This window comes from Anser anser (genome assembly GCF_964211835.1).
Source record: "Anser anser genome assembly, chromosome: 23".
Taxonomy (NCBI): Eukaryota; Metazoa; Chordata; class Aves; order Anseriformes; family Anatidae; genus Anser; species Anser anser.
In genome coordinates this window covers 1,487,688-1,507,421 of record NC_139744.1, presented here as the reverse complement: position 1 = coordinate 1,507,421, position 19,734 = coordinate 1,487,688, and the positions used below count along the sequence as shown (strand labels likewise).

The following is a 19,734-nucleotide window of genomic DNA, read 5'->3' as shown; positions in this document are numbered from 1 at the left end:
CCCAGTTCCAGCTCAGCAGAGCACTTGAAAATATGCTTAATTTTCTATAAATGATTGGTCCCACCGAGGAACTTAACGGGGGCTGCCGTACCTAAACACACTTTGCATTTCACACCAGCTCCCGGCCGCTGGCTTTGACTCAGCAAATCAAACAGCCCCGCTTGTGCGCTGCACCCCCTGTCCCCCCGGGAGCACGGCTGCAGGGGGGCTTCGCGCCCCCAACGCGTGTCCTCTCGGAGCCCCGAAGCTGCAGCCGGGGCTGTCCCTGTTCACTGAGCCCAGCACGCCCACGGGACCAGCTGGGGCTACTGGGGACAGAAGGGACACCCTGGTGCTTTTCCAAGCCACTTCACAGGGAAGCAGCTTGGGGCAGGAGCCCTTTTGCCCCCTCCAGACACTGCCCCCAGTGTTTGCCCCCCCGCAAAGCCTCCCTCCCAGATGGGATGCGTTGCAGCACCAGGTGCCCTGGATCAGCACCAGGTGCCCTGGATCAGCACCATCCCCGTGCCCTCCTGCCCCAGGAGGAGCTTTTTGTTCTCTCCTTATAATCAGGTGAGCAGGGGTTGCTGTTTTCTTGCTGCGTGGGGGTGTGCTGTGAGCCTTGGGCAGCTGCAGCCTCTCCTGCTCCTCTTCCAGCTCACGTATGGGTTAACAGAGGTGCCGTGGGAGGCAGGAGACCTTCGCACCGGTGCAGCGATGCCACTGTCACCCCGGCAGACGCGGTCCTGGCTCCGTGCTGTAACCCGCTAGCTGGCGCAGCGGCTCTGCAGTGAGTGCTCGAACATGTGTTTGTGAAGTGCTTCTCAAGTGGTTTGTTCCAGGCTGGGAAAATGCAGCTCTGACAGCGGAACAACGGGCTGCGGCTTGCAGGCGGCAGGTTGGGTTTTGTCGTTCAGGGGCTTCAAAGCGCTGCCGGCGGCTGCCTGGGTGTGAGGCTGAGTTGTTGGAGGTCTGCGCTGAGAAAGGGGGCAGGAAGTTTTCAGTTCTCAATTTATTTGTGAGAGTTCGTCGCCACGCTTGATGCGTTCCGTCATCCTTTACGGAAAGCCTCGTGCTTGGGGGCAGGCTGAGGCTCACAGTGCCTGGGGCAGCCGCTTACCTGGGGGTGTCTGTGCCAAGAGCATCTGAGGAGGGGGAGGAAGGCGTACAAAAAAAGGAACAGGGCGAAAGGAGGACTTAGTGGTGACCATGGCTGTAATGCTCCTCGTGGGCTGCTGTGGCTGGGGACTGTAAAAAATAAAGGTGAGGCCAAGTGAGAGCTGGTTATAGTGATTTGTAAAGTTTGAAGTGGGATGGCGATCCTTCAGCTTGGGAAAAGGAAAGGGCTGGAGCTCCAAGCAATGCTGTGCCAAAAATAAAAGCAGCGGCTGCCTTTTGGGTTGTCCCAGGCAGCAATGGGGGGAGCCCCACTGGATGGGGACAGCTTATGTCCACAACAGGCTGGAGAGAAGCTGCTTTGCATCCCCCCCTCTTTCTTGAAAGTCTGCATGGGATTAATGACAAACCCCTCTGCAATGTAATATGGAAATGTTTGACCTATTTTTCCACATTTTAAAAGCCCACTGAAAACCCGAAGCACTACAAGAGCTTTCTGTAACTGCATTTTTTAAGAGAGGGAGGAGGCAGCAAGTGCTCATTTGTGACTCACTAGCCATTACGCTCAGTGCCTACTTACTGCTTTTTTCCCCATAATAATTTATGTATGTGGCATTCCTCTGTGAGATGCTCTGTTGTGAAATAGGCCAAGGAACACAGGGAACAGTCGCAGAGCCCTTCTGCTTAATCTGTATAAGCCTGAGCGGTGCACACAGTGTCCAGTTGGCGGCTGAGATAATCAGCCTACAGGCAGTTTAAATGCTCGTTACAGTACATTTTATTCGTCAGTATTTAATAAGTAATGATTCTGAAAAGCTCGGAGCGTGGTCTGTGCCCATGCCGTCTCCTGCTGTGTTGCTGTCAAAATGGATAAGTTTAACTGGGTTGAATCTGGTCGATTTTTGGATGAGTACCCACCAAGGAATTTCTAGATGCCATAAGAAGTTGCGGTTACTGAGCGGGAGGTGTTCTTTTGCTTGACTTACTACTACACAGCGCAAAAAGGAGAGGAATTGCTCCATGGGAAGCTGGACAGGGCTTTCCAGGGCTGGGTGTGCGCATGCACAGGGTGCAGGGTCCCCTTCAGTCTGGTCCTGGGGGGCTGCAACCCCTGTGCACAGGTGGCCTCAAATAGGACCGTGCTGCTGGTTTGGCTGCCCCTGGAGCGAGAGGGGAAGGAGGGGGAGTTCTCTTGTGCCCCTTGACAGAGTGACCAAGGAGTCTGGAAGGCAACAGCTCTGGCAGGGAGCAGCTTACAAAGCTTAAAGACAAGTTGTAAAAGCCTGTTCTTGTAACTCCGCCGTGGCTCAGAAGCCAGCCACAGTAGGGATGGGTAGGAAGGCAGTGTTACTCGTGATGCTCTTGAAAGCAGCAAATCAGAATTTTTGGTAATGCTGCTTTGTGAGCAAAGTGATCGACTGCTGCAGCTACGGCAGCTAACCTTCAGCAGCAGACCAGAGTAAGTCTCTTCTGGGAAGAGAGCTTTCCTGTTATTCTCAGTGTTTGGCAATTTGTATCTCGACTTGTTACTGACCTGGTGAACTTGGGAGCTCACAGCTGCCATAAGGGGATGGATAATCCTGTCCAACACGCCCCTGGGGCCAGCAGAGCTGTGCCACTTGTTTGCTCAGGTGGAGGAGAAGATGCAGCAGCAAACAGGCAGAGAAGGCTCAGCAGCCTCCCTGCTTCCCTCCCTGGGATGTGGGCAAGGCAAGCCACAAAAGCAGCGTCCTTGCTTCTGGCTGGGCTGCAGGACTCGGTGGTAACCCCCTGGTTTGGGGGACTCGGTCTCACTCCACGCTCCCGGTGCAGAGCTCCCACTGGTGGCTGCAGCACGGAAAGCCCCGCGTGGAGCCGTGGCTGCTCCCAGCGCATCGCGCAGGCTGCAGCATTCGGGACTCAAAGAAAGAAACAGCAAAATATAGAGGAACAGATCGCTTATGTTTTTAAATCACGAAGATTAAATACTTCTGAGTAATTTCTCCCAGGTATTATTAATACAGAGATTCTGGCACGTCACTATGGCTCATAACTCCACAGCAGCTCTGCCACCTTTCCCTGAGCTGTTTGTAGCTTCTTAATGTTCTCTGGGCAAACTGCAGCGAGAAGCTTGTCTGGTGTCACCACCAAGAAATGGATTCCTTGCACCCACGGCCACGTGACAAACTGCCTTTTTTTATTAAAAAAAACAAGTTACTTTATGTTGCATGAATGCTCATTTTATACATCACTTCTGTAAGTGTTCCCTGAATACAGAAAATGCCAGGGTGTGTGAATGATGGAGTTTGGCTATCATTCAACAATTAATGTAGGATTCCAGAACTGGTAGCTAAAAATGAAAAGTATATCACAAAAAACAGTGCTTTCATAGCTTCTATTCAATTTTCCAATTTCTGTCGTATGTTTATTAGCAAAACTTTGCTCCGTACTTCTTGATGTGAGGCCTGGTACAAACGTGGCAGGTGACTGTGTTGTTAGGACTGTATGTTCCAGGCTCGCAAACCACTGTGGAGAGAACAGAGTTTGTCAGCTCCCCTCTGCCTCAGCCGGGGCCAGCCCGTCAGCAGGAGCCCACGGGTGCTGCAGCAGAGCCAGCCCTTCCCCAGCCCCCTGTGCCACCCCCTGTGCCCCCAGGACCAGCGGTGGTGCGGCTGGCAGAAGGTCCCTTAAAGCAACTGAAGGTTTTCTAGCTGTGCTACCGTTAAGGTAATTGTTTTTTATTTGCCCAACATCCTGAGTGTTGTCACTGAGCAGTGGCCTGGAAGAAGGAACACTTCGCTGCTTCCATTTACTCTGTTTGGAAATAGTTTTATCTACTAACGTGTTAACAACCATTGCAAACACTGCCAGCTCGCTCTTCCACATGGCACTTCTAAAATAAAAAATAAAAAAATAAAAATAAATCTGATGGGAAGGGATGTCTTCCCAAAAGGCGAATGGAAATATCCTGACTTCTGACCCTGATGTTTACCAAATACTTTTCAGAGAGGGCTGTGATCAGGGCTAACATGCAATACATAAATAAAGTGTTTTTATTTACCACAGCAACCGGCACAGTTCTGGTGGGTGATATCGTTTTTCCCAAAACCTGGTTGACAGCTGTCAACGTGGGTGACTGAGAAGCTGTTGTCCACGTAGTGTATTGTAGGGGCAGTTTGAAACTCGTGCTTCAAAGCGTACGTCTGCCTACTGAAAAACTCTCCAATCCGATCTCTTGCCTGGAATTCAGAAACATTGGAAGAATAAAGAAAATAGTCAGTCATGGTTTTGATTAACAATGTCAGTAAATGCCTCTTGGTGGTGTCTCCCCCCCCCCAGGCTGTCACAAGGCTACTATACAATAGTATATACTAGCATTAAGAAGCCAGAGATAACAGATTTCAGAAACTGGCTACAGTAGGTTTATTTTAAATTATATTCCCTTTACTGAGTCATAAATCAAAGATTTAATTTAAAGATCTGGAAGTTTAACGTACTAACATAAATGTTTATATTTGATTCCTTATTTTTGAGGTAGTATAATGGGAACAGTAAGTCTGGCTTTTTTTTTTGGTGTGGATCAATTTGACCTTTAAAACAATTTTCCGTTCTGAACTTAATTATCTGAGCTCTATGAATCATCTCTTACAATGATATTAATCCCATAAAATCTGGGGGAAGCTGGATTACTACCAGTCAAATCTGTAGATGCTAAGGCAGGAATTTGTGTTAAACATGCGGAGAAGACAAGGGTGGCTGACACAGAACCTCTTGGACTTTCATGTTTGTTGCATCTTCACAGTCATAAGGAACCTGTTGGCAAACTTCTTCCCATCCGGGTGCAAAAGGATTAACTATTGGTGGGGACAAGAGATACACATTCATGTCTGTATTTAAGGATGTATTAGTGAACTTACAGCAGCTATCTTCAGGTTCATTTCAGGGGGGGAAAAAAAAAAACAACAAATTTCTTCACTGAATGCTTCAGCATTTTATGTTTCATCCTCTAATTTGTGGAGAATGGTGATTTTTCTTTTTTTTTTCTGTCACAATCTCTAGTCAAGATAGTGTTTCAAAAAATTTTTTTACTTGGTGTACTTGAATTCTGAAAAATGAGTCACTGACAAAAGGGAGGGGGGATGGTCCTGGTGGTTTCTACCAGTTACTTAAATTGTGCTCTTCCAGTAAGAGTCAGAGGTCAACCAATAAAATAACGGAGTGGGGGGAACATGCTGAGATGTGAGGAGAAAGGAACTAAACTCTCACACAGCACCCTCACTCAGTACGGAGAGGACTGAAGTAGCAGGAAAACTTCAAAGCTTTGTCCCCCCACTTTGTTCCGAGCACCCCTGGATTTTGCCGAGGGGAAAACGGCCACCAAACTGTTCCACAACTTGTTGGGTGGTTCTGCTTGGCACGTGATGAGAACAGGTACGGGAGAAAATATGGTCAAAGCATTACTGAATAATTTCCTTTACTTGGCGATAAAAACATCTAAGTTAGGGCAGCCATCGGGGCTGATTTAACCTCTTTTGCAAGGCAATACAGCCACATCAGTATTACCATAAGGGAACTGTGAAGCTCTGGCTTTTTACCTCTCTGCAGTTTCCTAGAATCAAGCAAAACCACATAGGTCACAGGCTTATTAAAAATCAAATAATGAAAAACAACAGGCCATTTTCCTTTTACAATTATATTAGCGAAAAATCGTATCTATTCAGTTGTCTCCTTTCGATAACTATTTCAAACCGAACACCTTGAAAAGGATTGTTTCTTGCTAAGGCTGTAAGTACTGTACTACGCATTCAGCATATGAACTGCATTTTAGCTCCATCTGTGGGCTTGTAAGAAAAAATACAGGGATCGCAAATAAAGGGCAGCGACTTCTGCAGGTATGCTTGATTTTAATATTTTTCAGATGTTTATAGTACACCCAGGTTATTTATAAATAGAAATGATCACTCCCAAACAAACGCTGACATATGTTACCTTGAAAAGTAAAAAATAGCTCATGCAGGAGGCCTTGGTTTGGTATCCTGATGGAATGGCATTTGTACGATGACTCTATGATGTGGCATGTCAGATCAGAAATTATGTTGTCTAAGATTTTCTTCAGTTCCTCAAAGAACTGGGCATTAGCTGCTAGCTCACATCCCTTTGTAGTAAAGCGAACAGATATCTGATATGCGTGGTCAGCTTCCCTGTATGCTTTTAAGAAAATAGTTTGTGTATGAGTTCAGCAGTGTAATCACTCAATCTTGTACAGTGCCTTATCTTCTATATCAGTGTACTTTGTATCAGAAACACAGGCACTTATTCAAAAGTAAACAAGTAAATAGTTTACTCATTAACCAAACCAGAACAAATTTATCCTTGTTGTAGCTGACTCAAACAGTGAGGGACGTTTTAGTCTGAAATATACAGGAATTTGTGCTTGTGTTATGAGGCTCTGCTCCTACACATTGAAACAAAAAAGGGGCAAATAGATACGCTAGTTCAGTAACACGGCGTCATAGTAAAATAAATACAGAAACGGATTGGGTTGATGCAAAAACACTATGCAGCTAAGGTGTGGGAGGGAATGTTTTAAAAATGTTTGAAAAAGGTTAGTGTTTTTGAGCATTTCGGAGACGTTATTTTGTGGGTGGAGAGGCGATGTTGGTGAACAGTGGTTACAAAGGGTGGAGGAAGGCTTGAGTGTACTGTTCAAGCTCGTTCTGCATCGGCGTTAGGCTCAGTATGGTAATCTCTCTTGTAGGAGAATGCGCTCAGACCTGAGCTTTCTTTCCAGATCTTGGGTAACACTGGAATTACCGTGGTTCACTTGTTTCTTGTTGAAAGTAGGGGTTATTTTATTCTTTGAGTTGCCATATGTTCTTGACTGTCATTTAAACTTTTTCCCAGACTGGAAGGATATTTGACTATCTATATACGCATATTTCTCTTCTGGCACAGAATGTTAACAATCTCTATCAAGCCTTGAAATAAACACTCCTGTTATAAACACACCAAACTGCAAAGGCTATGTGCATTAGCTTACTAGTAAGCAAGTAACCTTACCGTATAACATAAACTTATAAGTCTCAAACACGTCTACTTCTTCTTGTGTCATAGTTTCTATGATTCTGCGAGAAAGAGTGCAAGTGTAGGCTCCAGACATGGACTCCTTAAAACCCATCAGCATCAACTTTCCAGTTTCTGTAAGATTCGCATATATTTGCCCTAGAATAGAAACAGGAAATAGTTGATCACTGGAAATACTTGGTTTCTGATGCTCTGCTCATTTAAAACACTTAAAGATGAGGCTTTTAGTACATAATGACACACTGATTTGTGTTAGTCTAAAATTCGACCTCTTAGACTTTTATCTCAAGCATTTTATAGTTTTAGAGGGAGAAAGGAAATGTAGTCTGTCAGAGTTTGTGGAAAACTCTGATAAAGGGCCATGCGACTGTTTGGACCCACCACATTATTGCGGGGTAGCATCAACAGAAACAAGGAAAATACGTGATTTCATGCACGGTAACTTATTTAACCATTTGAGGTCAACTTTTCCCCTTGTAAACAGAGAAATTAGTTTTCTACCTCAGCATATTTTCCTGATTTCTGACCCCACCCCCAAGAGGCAGGGGCTGTTTGTAAGTTTGAGTAGAAGTACTGTAAAAAGCCTATTCTATCAGTGACTTGGAAAAAATGGCGAAGGCAGGAAGAGTGGAAATTCTTTGTAGTCAGAAAAAAAAAAAAAGTAACTAACCTTCTAAATTTTTTCCATCTGGACCAATCCACAAATACTTGGGATCTATTATTTCTTCTTGAGAAAGAGACAAATCCATGCATACCAGAAATGGACTATTTGTAAATACTTTAACATACACTTTAACTGCAACACAAGAGAATAAGGTAAATGACATGGAATGAAATGACAAAGCTATACTTAATGTGATGTTAAGCTAATTTTTCCTGTTGGGACTAACGAGAAGGCTGGTCGTGTCTCTGCTTGCTGCTATTAACAGCTGGAACTGTCCACGGGGCGGAGGGTGCTGACTGTGGGTAGCAGAAACCACCAGACCGAGCTGCAGGGTCCCAGCACCAGGTTTTGAGCTTGGGTTTGTGTAGCTGAGCAGGCAACTCTTGTTTAGACACGACATCTTCCACGAGTGCACCACAGGACAAGTGTATTTCTCAGCCTGCACCATCTCGCTAATGTATGCCGTCAACCATATTCCGGAGCCTCCAGCAGTATGCTTAGCTAAGCCTGGTTGCATCACTTCCATGCACAGCATTGTTTACATAATGATCACTGTACTTAAATGGCATTTCAAAAGTCTAGTAAGACTTAAATATATTTATAATCCGACAAATTTACCTTCACGTTTGATGTCAGCATAAATATAATTATTTTGAATTAAGCCAACAGAACGTAGCTCTTCTTCAGGTACAGCACTTGCTGTAGGGAAAAAGACTTAGAATATTATACGGAGAAGTCTAAATGCATGATTCTTAGCCATTTATTTTGTCCTAGCAAGTTCCTGCTGCTTCCCTTCTTCCCCCTTCCAAAACGAGGGCTCCCACTTGTTGCTGGCTTGCCACTTTTTGTTGCTTTAGTGCCCAGGCTGTGAATCTTTTTTAATACAGAAGGTTCCAGGCTAGCTGAGCCTTTCACTTTACCAAAAAAAAAAAAAAAAAGCTGTATAAAAATCCAATCAGAAAGCTAAAGCTCTTTGCAATGGCTCCGTGAGAGCCTTGGGAAGCAGGAGGGGTGCAACATGGTGACTGTGGGTGGGTGTTGGGTTTTCAAGCACCTGTGAGCCTCTGCCTTTTGGGAGACAGCATGAAGATGCCTGAGCATGAGGGGTTGTGTGCAAGAACCCCACAAACAGCTATGGCAGTATTCCCAGCATTCGTCCTGACTGCTGAGACGCTCTCGGGCCTTGGTGGCAGATCAGGACAGCCCTACTTGACTTCTGCCTGTCTGGAGTCAGGCTGAGGGGGTGAAACAGCACTGCCAGCCCCCCCTGCCACCATCACCTCATGGCCTTTATTAAGTGCTGAAGGTCGGTCCCGCAGGCCACCACAGCCTGCTCACCCGGCAGCACTGCCCCCATCCCTCGGTACCACCGGACCCCGCAGCAGCCCCCTGAGGAGAACCGTGCCTGGGGTGGGCCCACCCCTGCGGGCCTTTTGGTACCTCCAGCTAGGGCACCCCAGCCTGCCGCTGCCACCGCCACCATCCCCAGGAGGACTCGTAGGGGGGAGCATGGCCTCCCGCTGCCCCCCGCCATGCCGCCCCCACACCAACGGCTGCCCCGTGAGGCCAACGGCTGGGGGGTGCCAACGGCCCTTCCCGCCTGCCCCCCGCCCTTTCCTCTCCTTGGGGCCGCCGCTCGCTGCTGCGGAGCCTCCTGACAGGAAGGTGGGGTCCCCAGCCCCACACGCAGCTGCCTCTTTCCTTCCCCACCCACACCCTGCGCTTTTTGGGTTGTGTTTTTTTTTTTTTTCTGTTTGTTTCACAGGCGCCCCTAAAGCCTCTGGGGTGCTCGGAGGCAAAGGACAGCGCTGCTCCCTGGGTGTCAGCCGCCCCCCTCCTGGGAGAGGCCACCGCGTCGCCCTTCCACTGCGCGCAGCAAAATTTATTTTTGACTCAAGGTGGTGTTTCCAGCTGTGTGGGCTACGATAGGAAACTATGGGGGGGGTGGGGAACAGGTTCAGGCCTGGCTGTGGTCGGCCCTGTAACCGCAGGGGCACCCAGGCTGCCATCTCCTGCTCCACGCACAGTTCCAGCACTGCCAGCTCTGAGGAGCTAACGGCACGGCTTGCACGCCGGGGCCGCCTTCACCTGCTGGTTTCTGGAGCGAGTCATTGTGGGACGTCTGCTTTCAGCTTAAAAGCAAAAAATATTCCTGCCAGTCGCTGTGAGAAAGACTGAAAATAAGAGCTGGGCATATCCTGTTGGCTCGAAAACAGCCGGATGGCATATTATTGAAGTACGTGGTGGTTTTCAGAGTCAGTTACGTGTTTTGTAAGACTTGCTTGTGACTTCTTAACTAGAAGTAGAAATAGTGAGTTTCTTGAGTGCATGTAAAAATATTTGGGAAACAGCCCTGCTAGGGGGAGGAGGGTACCTGCATTAGAGCACACTGCACAGCATGAGATGCTCAAGATGAGGAACTGTAGCCAAGCCTTTGGTAATTAGCTAAATTACGCTTGTGGTGCAGCCCCTGATCATGCCAGTGTCTGAAAATGATGTAACAGTATTTGCCTAACAAATAAGGAACCAGCCAACACAGGAATAATAGCTATTTTTATAGATAGCTGTAAAAGTTTAAGTCAATGCTTTTGTGCAGAAAAGCATTTAAGTTACAAACGTTATTTATTAAAACATGACAATGTGAAAAAAGATCTCAAATTATTAATGGAAAATACTTTTACTCAAGCCTGGCGTTACTTGAAAAGAGTGTCCCCTTCGCTTTATGTCTTGCAAGGCTCCTTGCCCTACTAAATGCATGCACTGCTTCACCATCTCACTTCTCTCTTTGCAGGGGAGTGACTACGCTTTGTTCTTTATTAGACTGACATATGAACTCTCAGCTGGTTCTTTAAGGTATAATAACTATGTCAGGGTTTTCATTCTTAATTTCCTTGAGCTGCTGAATAGTTTATAGCTAGGACCACCTCAAAAGATCCAACGTTCCCGTGTGTTGAATGTTTTCAGTTTTACTCAAAGTTAACATTTCACGCTTGTGCTGTATAAGCACAATGATTCAGTTTTTAACGTGTCTGCTATGAGCTAGTCCTATTTTTGTCTGAACATCCTCTCTTCCTAAGGATGTTTTTACCCTACTGTCCTGTCATGTAACTGTCCTACACAGCCCTTCCCTACCTGGCTTGTTAACTATTATAAAAGAGTATCTTTACTATGAAGCATTTTCTGCATTCGTCAGTCTTTAAAAACTTAGGCTCCTGGTCTGAGTCTTTAGTCAAAAGAGCCATTCCTTTCAGAGTCTGATATTTCAAAGTTAGACTCATAAATTGTCATTACAGGTTTCTAAACCTCAGGAAAAACAAAACAAAGTTAGCTTGAAGGACATGGTAATGGTAGGGACAGACTCGATGGGACAGAATGTGAAGTCATGTATTTGTTACCTGGTATTTGTGCTAATAGTTGCTTCCCCCTGCCTAGGGGGAAGATGATGATAGAAAAGGGGGAAAATATTTATTGTGAACTTATTCATGGTGTGGATAGGTATTTGATCATTAAAAAGGCAAATACATTATCCTAGGAAGCACGTAGAGAAATTTCTAGGAGTACAGGGTCATCTGGAAGACCTGTGTGGAGCTCTGGAGAGATGTTTTTCTGAGATGGAGATCACGAATTTTGTCTCTAATCTTTAAGGTGGAAGATCTAAAGGGGGGATAATGCAAAGGAGGGCCATGATGAACACGGTGACACTTTTGATAGGCTGACAAGCCTAGGCTATTTTGATTTCTGCCCTTGAAACAAAAGCAGAGGGAAGAGGTATAACTGATTCTGTGATTATCAGATAAGTGTAGCTGAGGGAAAATAATTTAAATTAGAGGACAAACCTGGCAATAGGAGAAAATATCCATGAATAAATCTGGGCTGGAAAATGGTTCCTGATCATCAAAGCAGTAGATTCCAGGGCCTGCATACAACTTAAGGGAGCAAGAAACCTTAAACAGGCATGGCTACTTCTGGAAGGGGAATACAGGGTTGTCTGCAATAGTAGAGAACAGGGCTTGGTTATTCCAGATGTCTTTTTTATCATTGTTTTCCCAGACTTTTTTTTAGAACTTTTTTTTAGAAGTGGTGGAAGAGCACCAATTTAAGTAGCAGTCCTTGATGCAACGCAAAGTAAGAGAATCTTGTCTCTGCCTAATTATCACACACCAGAGCTATGGTAATTTGCATTCACACTTGGCTTCTGTATCTTCCAAGCAATCAGGCTGGTTCACCATCTCACTTGCCACTTCATTAACATCTAAATCCTCCAGTTGCATTAGTATTATTTCTGATTTCTGGACCCCTTTGTGGAAAACATATGTAGTAAGGGAATAAATTGCATTAAGCCTTCATCAGTTTTCTTACCCCCAAACACTCATTTCTCAGTTTTAAAATACAGCTGAGCTGGTGTTTTTTTCTTATTACAAAAAGCACAATGGTGACAAAGTAAGTAGAAAACTGTAGTAAATAGATGCAGCAATAACTCCAAGGGTCCAGAAGTACACCTGCCTTAGTCATACTGAAAGCCATCAGCGAGCCTGCTATCTGCAGTATTTTGAGTTTTTTATTTTCCTTTTTCGCTCTCTGCTGTCTCTTTGGCTCAGAGTTTGAAGCTGCAAACAAACTGTGTTGATGTCAAAGCATGCCAGGTACTGACTACCTTGCACTGATGTTCTGTTCTGATTTGCTATCTAGGCCAGCTATTATCTCGAGGCGTTTTCTTGGTAATAACTCCGGGCTTTTGCTAAATCAAAATGCCATGACTATTGCTTAGCTTGCACGTGAAGTGAACGCTGCATTGGCCTGGCACGCTTCAAACTTCCTTGTACGGAGTGAGCTTCCTTTCAGACTTCGGTGTTAGGTGTGCAAAGAATAACTTAACAATCCCCCGGGTACGTTGAGGGGAATCCATCTTTGCTTTAGTTTATTAAAACAAAACTTTTGTTAGCTTTTTTTTCTTAATGCAATAGCACTGCTGTTTAAAAGCCAATCAAGCTGCAAAATCATTAATCTTCTCTCGTGAGCTAGCTTTAATATATAGTTCGAAAAGTGCAATCCATTAACAAGTAACGTAAAGAAAGCAGTGCTTGTTTAACAGTTTTGAGAGTTCATTACCATGCTTACACAGTGTGTAAACAGAAACAGGCCAAATTACACACAAAGGAAACTACATGGAAAAGAAGTTACTCTTTCATGTGTGTGGGCACCGCATAGTATGCAGTTGCCACACCAGTTCTAATAAAGTCTCAGGCTGCTTTGCCCTGCTCTGTGAAATGAGTCAGAAGTCTGCCAATGTGAAGTAGCTCCATGTCACCCTATTAAACTCTACATATGAATAACTATTGTCCTTTGAATGACCTAAACCAAGTCATCACAAGCAGCTTTCCTGCAGTGTTTTGGGTGTTGGTGCTTGCTGCAGACCGTGAAGACAAAGCTCCCTAGAACGCCAAGCTCCTAGGCAGTGCTTTTGGAGGCTTTCCACAGCGGGTGACAGCTCCTCTGGTTTCGCTGGCGGCCCTTCAGCAGGAGGGGATGTCAAATGGCTTCCCCGGAGGCAGGAGGAAGCCGCGTGGCCTTGCTTGATCGATTTGCGGATGGGGATGCGAGTTGGAGGCAGATGTTGGGTAGCCTGAGATGGGATGGGTGGCTGGGGAGCTGTGGGAGCCTCCGGCTGCCTTGGCTGCGAGCACAGGCGCACGCCTGAGAGGTGTCACCCTTGTTAGGCTGGCACCTTTCTCCTTGGCCCCGATCCTGGCAGCGTGCTCCTGCCGCGGCTCCGTCACCAGCGGAGCCGTCTCCAACGGTGGGGAAAAGCACATCCCTTCCCGAAGGGCGGACGGACGGATCCCCGCACCGCGGTACCCCCCAACCGCCCCCAGCTCCCCCCCCCCCCCCAAAACCAGGGGGATCCCCGCGCACGGCGCCACCCGAGGACCCAACCCCGGGGGACCGGGGGGGACCGGGGCGGGGATGCGCGGCGGCTCCGCTCCCCGCCGCCCGGCGCCGCTCTCGGCCCGCCGAGCCCCGGGGCGGATGTGGCGGTGCCCGCGGGCGGCGGCAGGGGGCGAGGCCGCCGGGGCTGCCTCCCCCCCCCCTCCCCGTCCCGTCACACCGGGAGCGGCGGCGGCGGCCGGAGCATGGAAGGTGAGGAGCGGCCCCGCGGTGCCTCCCGCCGGGGGTGAGGTGTCCCCGCGCCGTGCGATTGCACAGGAAGCGAACGAGGCTTTTTATTTCACTTTAGCTTTTTTTCCCCCCCTCCCTCCCTGAATTTCAGCAAATTTCAGCAGCGAGTATGACGGTAAAGCTGGCTTTTAGAGCTTTACCGGCTCCTGGTGTTGGAGGTTTGAACGACTCAAGCGGCGCGTTGGTTTCTTTTCCCTCGTAAAGCGTGCGTGTAACTTTCAGGAGCGGCAAAAAGCAAGTTCCAAGTTAATCTCGGGCTGTACAGCGTGACTCGCTTTTGAAGAGAAGCAAAATATCATCATGTATTTCTTTGTTTATTTTTTAACGGGAAAAAAAGGCTTTGCAAAGTGTCACTCGATTTCCTACCCCACAGGTGGATGTTCTTACTGTACTAATCCAACTCCTCGTTTAAAGGCTTGAGTTTAGGGTCCGCTGGCTCTCAGTACCTTAAGGTTTGGGGTTGTTTGAAATTAATTGCAGTTGCCTATTTACACACGTCTTCTCCTTTGCTGGAGGATTTTAAAACGCTTGTCTGCGTTTAAGTAACTTCTGTTAGAATCTGACTTAATTGAGGCTAACGCTGCTGGAGAGCTGTAACTAATGCTCTGAAAGAAAGGGGCTGCTGGCTGTTCGGCGCTTCTCAACGCAGCTTTGCTGCCTTGCTTGGGCGAGTCGGGACCTCTGTGTATGGCTTTGGGAGAGGAAAGCTCTTCAGGTGCATCGGTAAATTTAGCCCGATTAGAAAAGGGGCTTGTTTCTGCCCCTGCAACTGTAATAATTTAAGAAGTCGCTTTCCGTTTCCCAGGTTTTGGTACGATTAAAAGTGAATGTGTAAGTAATCCTTCAGGTTTTAGTGCTGCACGTGGGGACTGAGGAGCAGTTAATGTCTAAGGTCGTTATGTTGAGGGACTTAGTTAATGTAAAAGATGGCGTTATACTGTACTACCTCTGGACGCAGTAACTGCTACGCATCCCCGTTTTTGTGGGTCTTGGGTAAAATCTTAGTTGCACTGAAGTCAGTGGGAAATTTGTCGCTGAGAAAAAGGGGCAACGTTTCTTTCCTTGGCTGTCTGTGCTCAGTGTGAGGATGCTCAGTAGGGTTGCTGACTGGCTAACAGGCGCTCGCAAGAGTTGGTGTTTGAGACCTGGGTCGCGTAAGCCAAGATCTGCTCTCTTTCCTTGGGTACATCTCTTCGTGACTGGTTCATTTTCTCAAAGATAACAAGAACTGACCCTTTGCTGTTGTTTCCATTTGTTGTGCTGGGATGAGCGCGTTGAATTACTAGAAGATGCTGTGCTGTTTTCAGAAGGTTAGTGCTACAGTACAAGTAAAATGTTACCCTTACTTGCACGCTGATCATGTTTTCTTCCCAAAATAACACGTGCATGTAACCTGTCTCTGTCATTTCATAAAGTGCATGGTGCTTAAGTGCAGCAAAGTATTAGAGGCCCTAGTATTGAAGGTGCAAAGTGTTTATTTGGCTCAGATACTCTTTTTTCAGAAAGCTGTTGAGACTGTAAGTGCTGAAGAAGGCCATTCAGTGGCAGACGTAGATGGGTTTCCTCTCTTTAGTAGTATAATGTAGGCTGAAGGTGAAGAACGCACTGGGGTGGCAGAGGCTTGCTGCTGTCCCCAGCAAAGGCACTGGCTCTGCTGCCAGCAGTGAGGGATCAGGCTGTGAGGGTCTTGGGGCAGCAGCCAAGACCAGTGCGGTTTTATTTTGGCTTGCTTCTGCCTCTTAAGACTGTGCAAAGGCGAGGAAACCAGCCGTGTTTGCTCCATATGTTGTGATAGAAGGGCTAATAGCATACGGGATTTAAAAAGATGTCCCCTTTGCACTGCTGTTGGGTTGAAAAATGCAGTTGGCAGTAAAAAGGCAATGGCCTGGTTTTCACTTTGCAGGCACACAGGTAAGACTCTAACAATTCAAGACATGCCTCCAGTTCTGCTGCCTACAGTTCTTTTTGTTTGGTTAAAATACAGGTAGATCGTTGTGTTACTTCTATAAACTGGTCAAGTACCAGGATAAAACATTAATACAGTTATACATTGACATGCCATAATGCTTCTTTACCAAGCTATTTGAATATTTGTGCTCACTCTGGCTATTGGCGCAGAACGCAGGATGACTAAGGATTGGTTTCAAAAGCACATGAATTTTACTTCTGCTTTGTACATGAACATTGTGCGTCAGCTGCAACACACACGGGACAAGCATCTCCTTTCCATGCACCCTAGTCAGTGGATCTCATTGAAGCTTGGGAAGACTAACGTGTTGCGTAAGTGATTTCCCATGTTGTGCTTTTCTGAGCCTTCGGTAGAATTGTGGTCTTTGTACAGAACCAGGGATGGAAGCGACCTAGACCTTTTCCTTCTAGCACACTTACGGGACACAGTGAAGGATCTGGCTGAAGATATTTTACTCAGGAAAGAGACCTGAGGTTAACCATTGAGAGACCACTAAGACTGTGAGAAGCTTCTTAGGACTGGTGTCATAAAGCAGCCAGGGTCAGATGAGGCTTAGAAGTGATACAAAGACTGGGATGTTTTTCTGTGGAAAAGAAACGTTGTAAGGTATGTCGCTGTTCCCTTTGGAAGGATCGTACTGCCCAGCAGCCCATCACAGGCAGGAATTTGTACTGTTTAAAATGTAAATAAATACGCAGAGGCAATGTCCGCATGAAGCAGATGGGTGTCTGAGTCCTGGCTGCATTGAGCCCTGCCAGGGGCTCCTTGCGGGGCTCAGGCAGTGCCATTTGCTGGCCCGTTATCCTCTGGGGGCAGCTGGGGGCTGGCTGCTAGGGGTGTAGCACCGAGCCCCACGTGCCGGGGCTTCTGCTGGTGCAATTCACCCGGCGGGCTGCAGACATGGATGCATCCCTAGTGGAGTGGCTGTGTGGTAGGGAGGTGTCCTGGTGAATGCGGTGGTTTTTCAAACAATCTGTTGATACAGGAACAGATGCGGATTTCTCTTAGGTGAAACAGCCTCAGTGGGGCTCTAAGTTTTGGTTTCGAGACCCTCTGCCAGCCCCTGGAAGGCAGAATTGCTGCCGAGTCTTGAAGCACGCCCCCACCCCACCCGTGCGGGGTGCACTCTTTTTGCAAAATCCCAGGGCTTTGGCCAGTTTGGGGCTTTACCAGCCAACGGGACTCCTGCAGATGGTTTCTGAATGAAATTAAAATCAAGTTCAAGTATTACAGAGTATTGGGGATTTGATTGTCTTGCCTAAAGATTTATTATTTGCACAGTTGTGAGGATTTGTTTAATTAAAGTATCTGTATTATTTTGATGTAAGGTTAAAAGCAATTCAGGGAGAATTTTGTTTGTGTACCATGTATTTACTGATGTTTCCCCGTCAGTATTCACAATATAAATCGGTCCATTTGCTTCTTTGTACTTCACTCTTCCTGGTATGATAAAATGAAACAAAGGCAAATAAAAATACCTAATAACCCCATAGTTACAGCTTTTAAATTCAGACTTAGTAAATATTTGAACTTCTTGTTATTTAATTCCATGACCTTGCTTATGACACAAGTTAAGACAACGTTCTCACTAATAAAAGAAACTTAATGAAAAGCTTCCATTCATGCTACATTTGCATGAAAGGACAGGAGCCCCGATTTAATTTTAGGACACATTTCCTAAGTGCTAATAGCTTAACAGCTTGTTTTCAGGCAGGAGTTGTGCCCTGAAGAGCTCAGGCTGCTGCTGGATGGTTTGAATCATTGCTAGGTCCATCCTTACAGGCTTGTTTTTCCTTTTTTTTTTCTTTTGTTTCTGTTCTTTGGTAAGAACAATAACTCTTAGACTCATTCTTGAGAAACGGGAGCTGAATGCTTGTGTTCAGGAGATGACAAAACCAAACGTTAAAAGCAAAACAAAAACTTTGTTGGATAGATCTATTTTTTTTTTCTCTGAGTTTGCCTTTATTTTGTTGGACAATTCAGTCCATGCTCTGTTCGTGCAGGTTTTGGATAGCCCCATTTGATGCTAGATTTCTGTCCTGCAGAGGTAACAGAGCTTTATACTTTGACGTTGTGGAGACCACAAAAATGTTCCATATGTAGTGGTGGTAAAGATAGATAATTATGGGGTAAATGTCACTAGTGGTTAACACCTCATGGCCACTGTATATGCATTTCTCTTATGTAACTGTCAGGAATGAATTTTACGAGTCCTGCAGCTATTACTTTTTTTATGTACAAAGATGGTAAAAGATTTTCAGATCTGCAAAAAAGAGGAAAAAGAGAGAGAGGAGAGAAAGAGGGAAGGAAGCAGGTAGCTGTGACACTGTTAAGAAAATGAGCTCTGGTATCAGTGAAATCTGAAGGCAGCAAGGCATTGAGCAAAGCCTTATCGGGGCAGGTCAGAGCTGTGCCCCCAGCTGGAGTCGCCACCCTGGAGGTGGGCACTGGAGGGGGGGATCTGCAGCTCACGTTGTCTTCCGAGAAGTCTGCTGAGCGCTCAGCACTTCTGGAAACCAGGCCACATCTGCAGCCCTCTGAAAGTTCTTTAAATTCCTGTCGCATGATTCCTACCAAGTGGAAATTAGACCAACTAGATTTTGTAAAGATTATAGGGCCTTTCCTTTTTTTATTGAAAAAGGAATTTATCAATAGCTGGTACTTCATGCTTTATATAACTTTACTTTGTGTAGTTACTACCACTATGCTGTGCTCACAGGGTGCAAAATGAGAAGTTAAACTGAACATGTAAATAATTTTCATTCTGTATATATTTTTTTGAAGTTAGAAGATAATACTTAACCCATCTTTTGGACACATGACAGTCAGTGCTCAAGATACAAGGAAGTTGTATGATGGAACATAATCATTTGGTAGTCATTTCTTTGAGAATTTTGCTTTTTCAATTTTGCTTCTAGTCAAGAAACCAGGAATTTGTAAGATTACTAGCTATGTCATGAATGGCTCTACAAATATTAAGCAACTCAGATTGCTTTTCTGTGTCTCTTGCAGATTCACAGGCTGGTATGGACCTAAGTAATGCTCAGGAACAGCCCATGGCTGCAGGTACTACACTGTTCAAGTTCCATTCTTTTACTCTCTCTTGAAAACTTTCATTTTAAATGGAAAAAAAAATAAGATTTGCAGCTTGTTTAGATTCCCAGGACACTGAATAACAGGTATTAAAGGCAAAAAGTAAATTCTAGCATTGAAATAAAACTTCAAGTTCAGTATAATATTGGAAAATGATACTAAAGAAAAAAAACCACTGTATAGTTGTAAGTTTTGATTAGGGAAGCAAGAATAATTTGATTCTTTTGGTTGACTGCATTTCTGAAAATATGAAAACAATCCTTTTGTGTGAGTTAGACAAGTGTTTTACTTCCTTGCTAATCAAAAAATAAAACTCTTTCAGATCCAATGTAATACTTAGCTTGAGAAGCATTGTTTATTTTACTATCCAACTGTTCAAGTTCACAGCAACTGTTTAAATTGCTTGATTTATTAAAAATTCACAGGACTATTCACAGAAAATGTCAGGTTTTTTTAAGTTATATATCTGAAATTTAAATAAATACGCATACCATTGAACTAGTCTGTATCACGTATTTTATGAAAGAGGCTTTATTTGAAAAAAATCACCCAAATAAATTTTGCTGCAGTTAAAAATCTGACTTTCTTCCAGAGAAAAGAGGCTTGGAGTACTGGCACATACTGCTGCCACAGTGATCATCAGAAAACTTTCTGATAATGTTGATATTTCAAA

General features: G+C 45.6%; 2 protein-coding genes across 19 annotated transcripts in view; one reads left to right on the top strand and one right to left on the bottom strand.

The window, feature by feature from the left end:
* The first annotated feature begins 588 nt into the window (after window positions 1–588).
* IKZF3 (IKAROS family zinc finger 3) overlaps window positions 589–19,734 on the top strand; it is a 46,791-nt gene continuing 27,645 nt past the window's right edge. For 6 of the 18 annotated variants that reach the window (XM_083809157.1, XM_083809156.1, XM_083809153.1 and 3 more), the window contains exons 1-2: window positions 13,772–13,994; window positions 18,981–19,034. In XM_083809157.1, coding sequence (XP_083665283.1) covers window positions 13,787–13,994; window positions 18,981–19,034 — 262 coding nt within the window. In that variant the 5' untranslated portion in view covers window positions 13,772–13,786. The other 12 variants (XM_083809152.1, XM_083809148.1, XM_083809162.1 and 9 more) reach the window with 10 other exon arrangements.
* Window positions 782–10,953, bottom strand: ZPBP2 (zona pellucida binding protein 2). The gene is made up of 8 exons (XM_083809205.1): window positions 9,263–10,953; window positions 8,441–8,521; window positions 7,829–7,954; window positions 7,135–7,296; window positions 6,064–6,282; window positions 4,843–4,928; window positions 4,136–4,313; window positions 782–3,600 (listed from the first exon to the last, which is right to left on the bottom strand). Exons 1-8 carry the CDS (start codon window positions 9,354–9,356, stop codon window positions 3,503–3,505), a joined length of 1,044 nt encoding a protein of 347 aa, XP_083665331.1. The 5' UTR covers window positions 9,357–10,953; the 3' UTR covers window positions 782–3,502.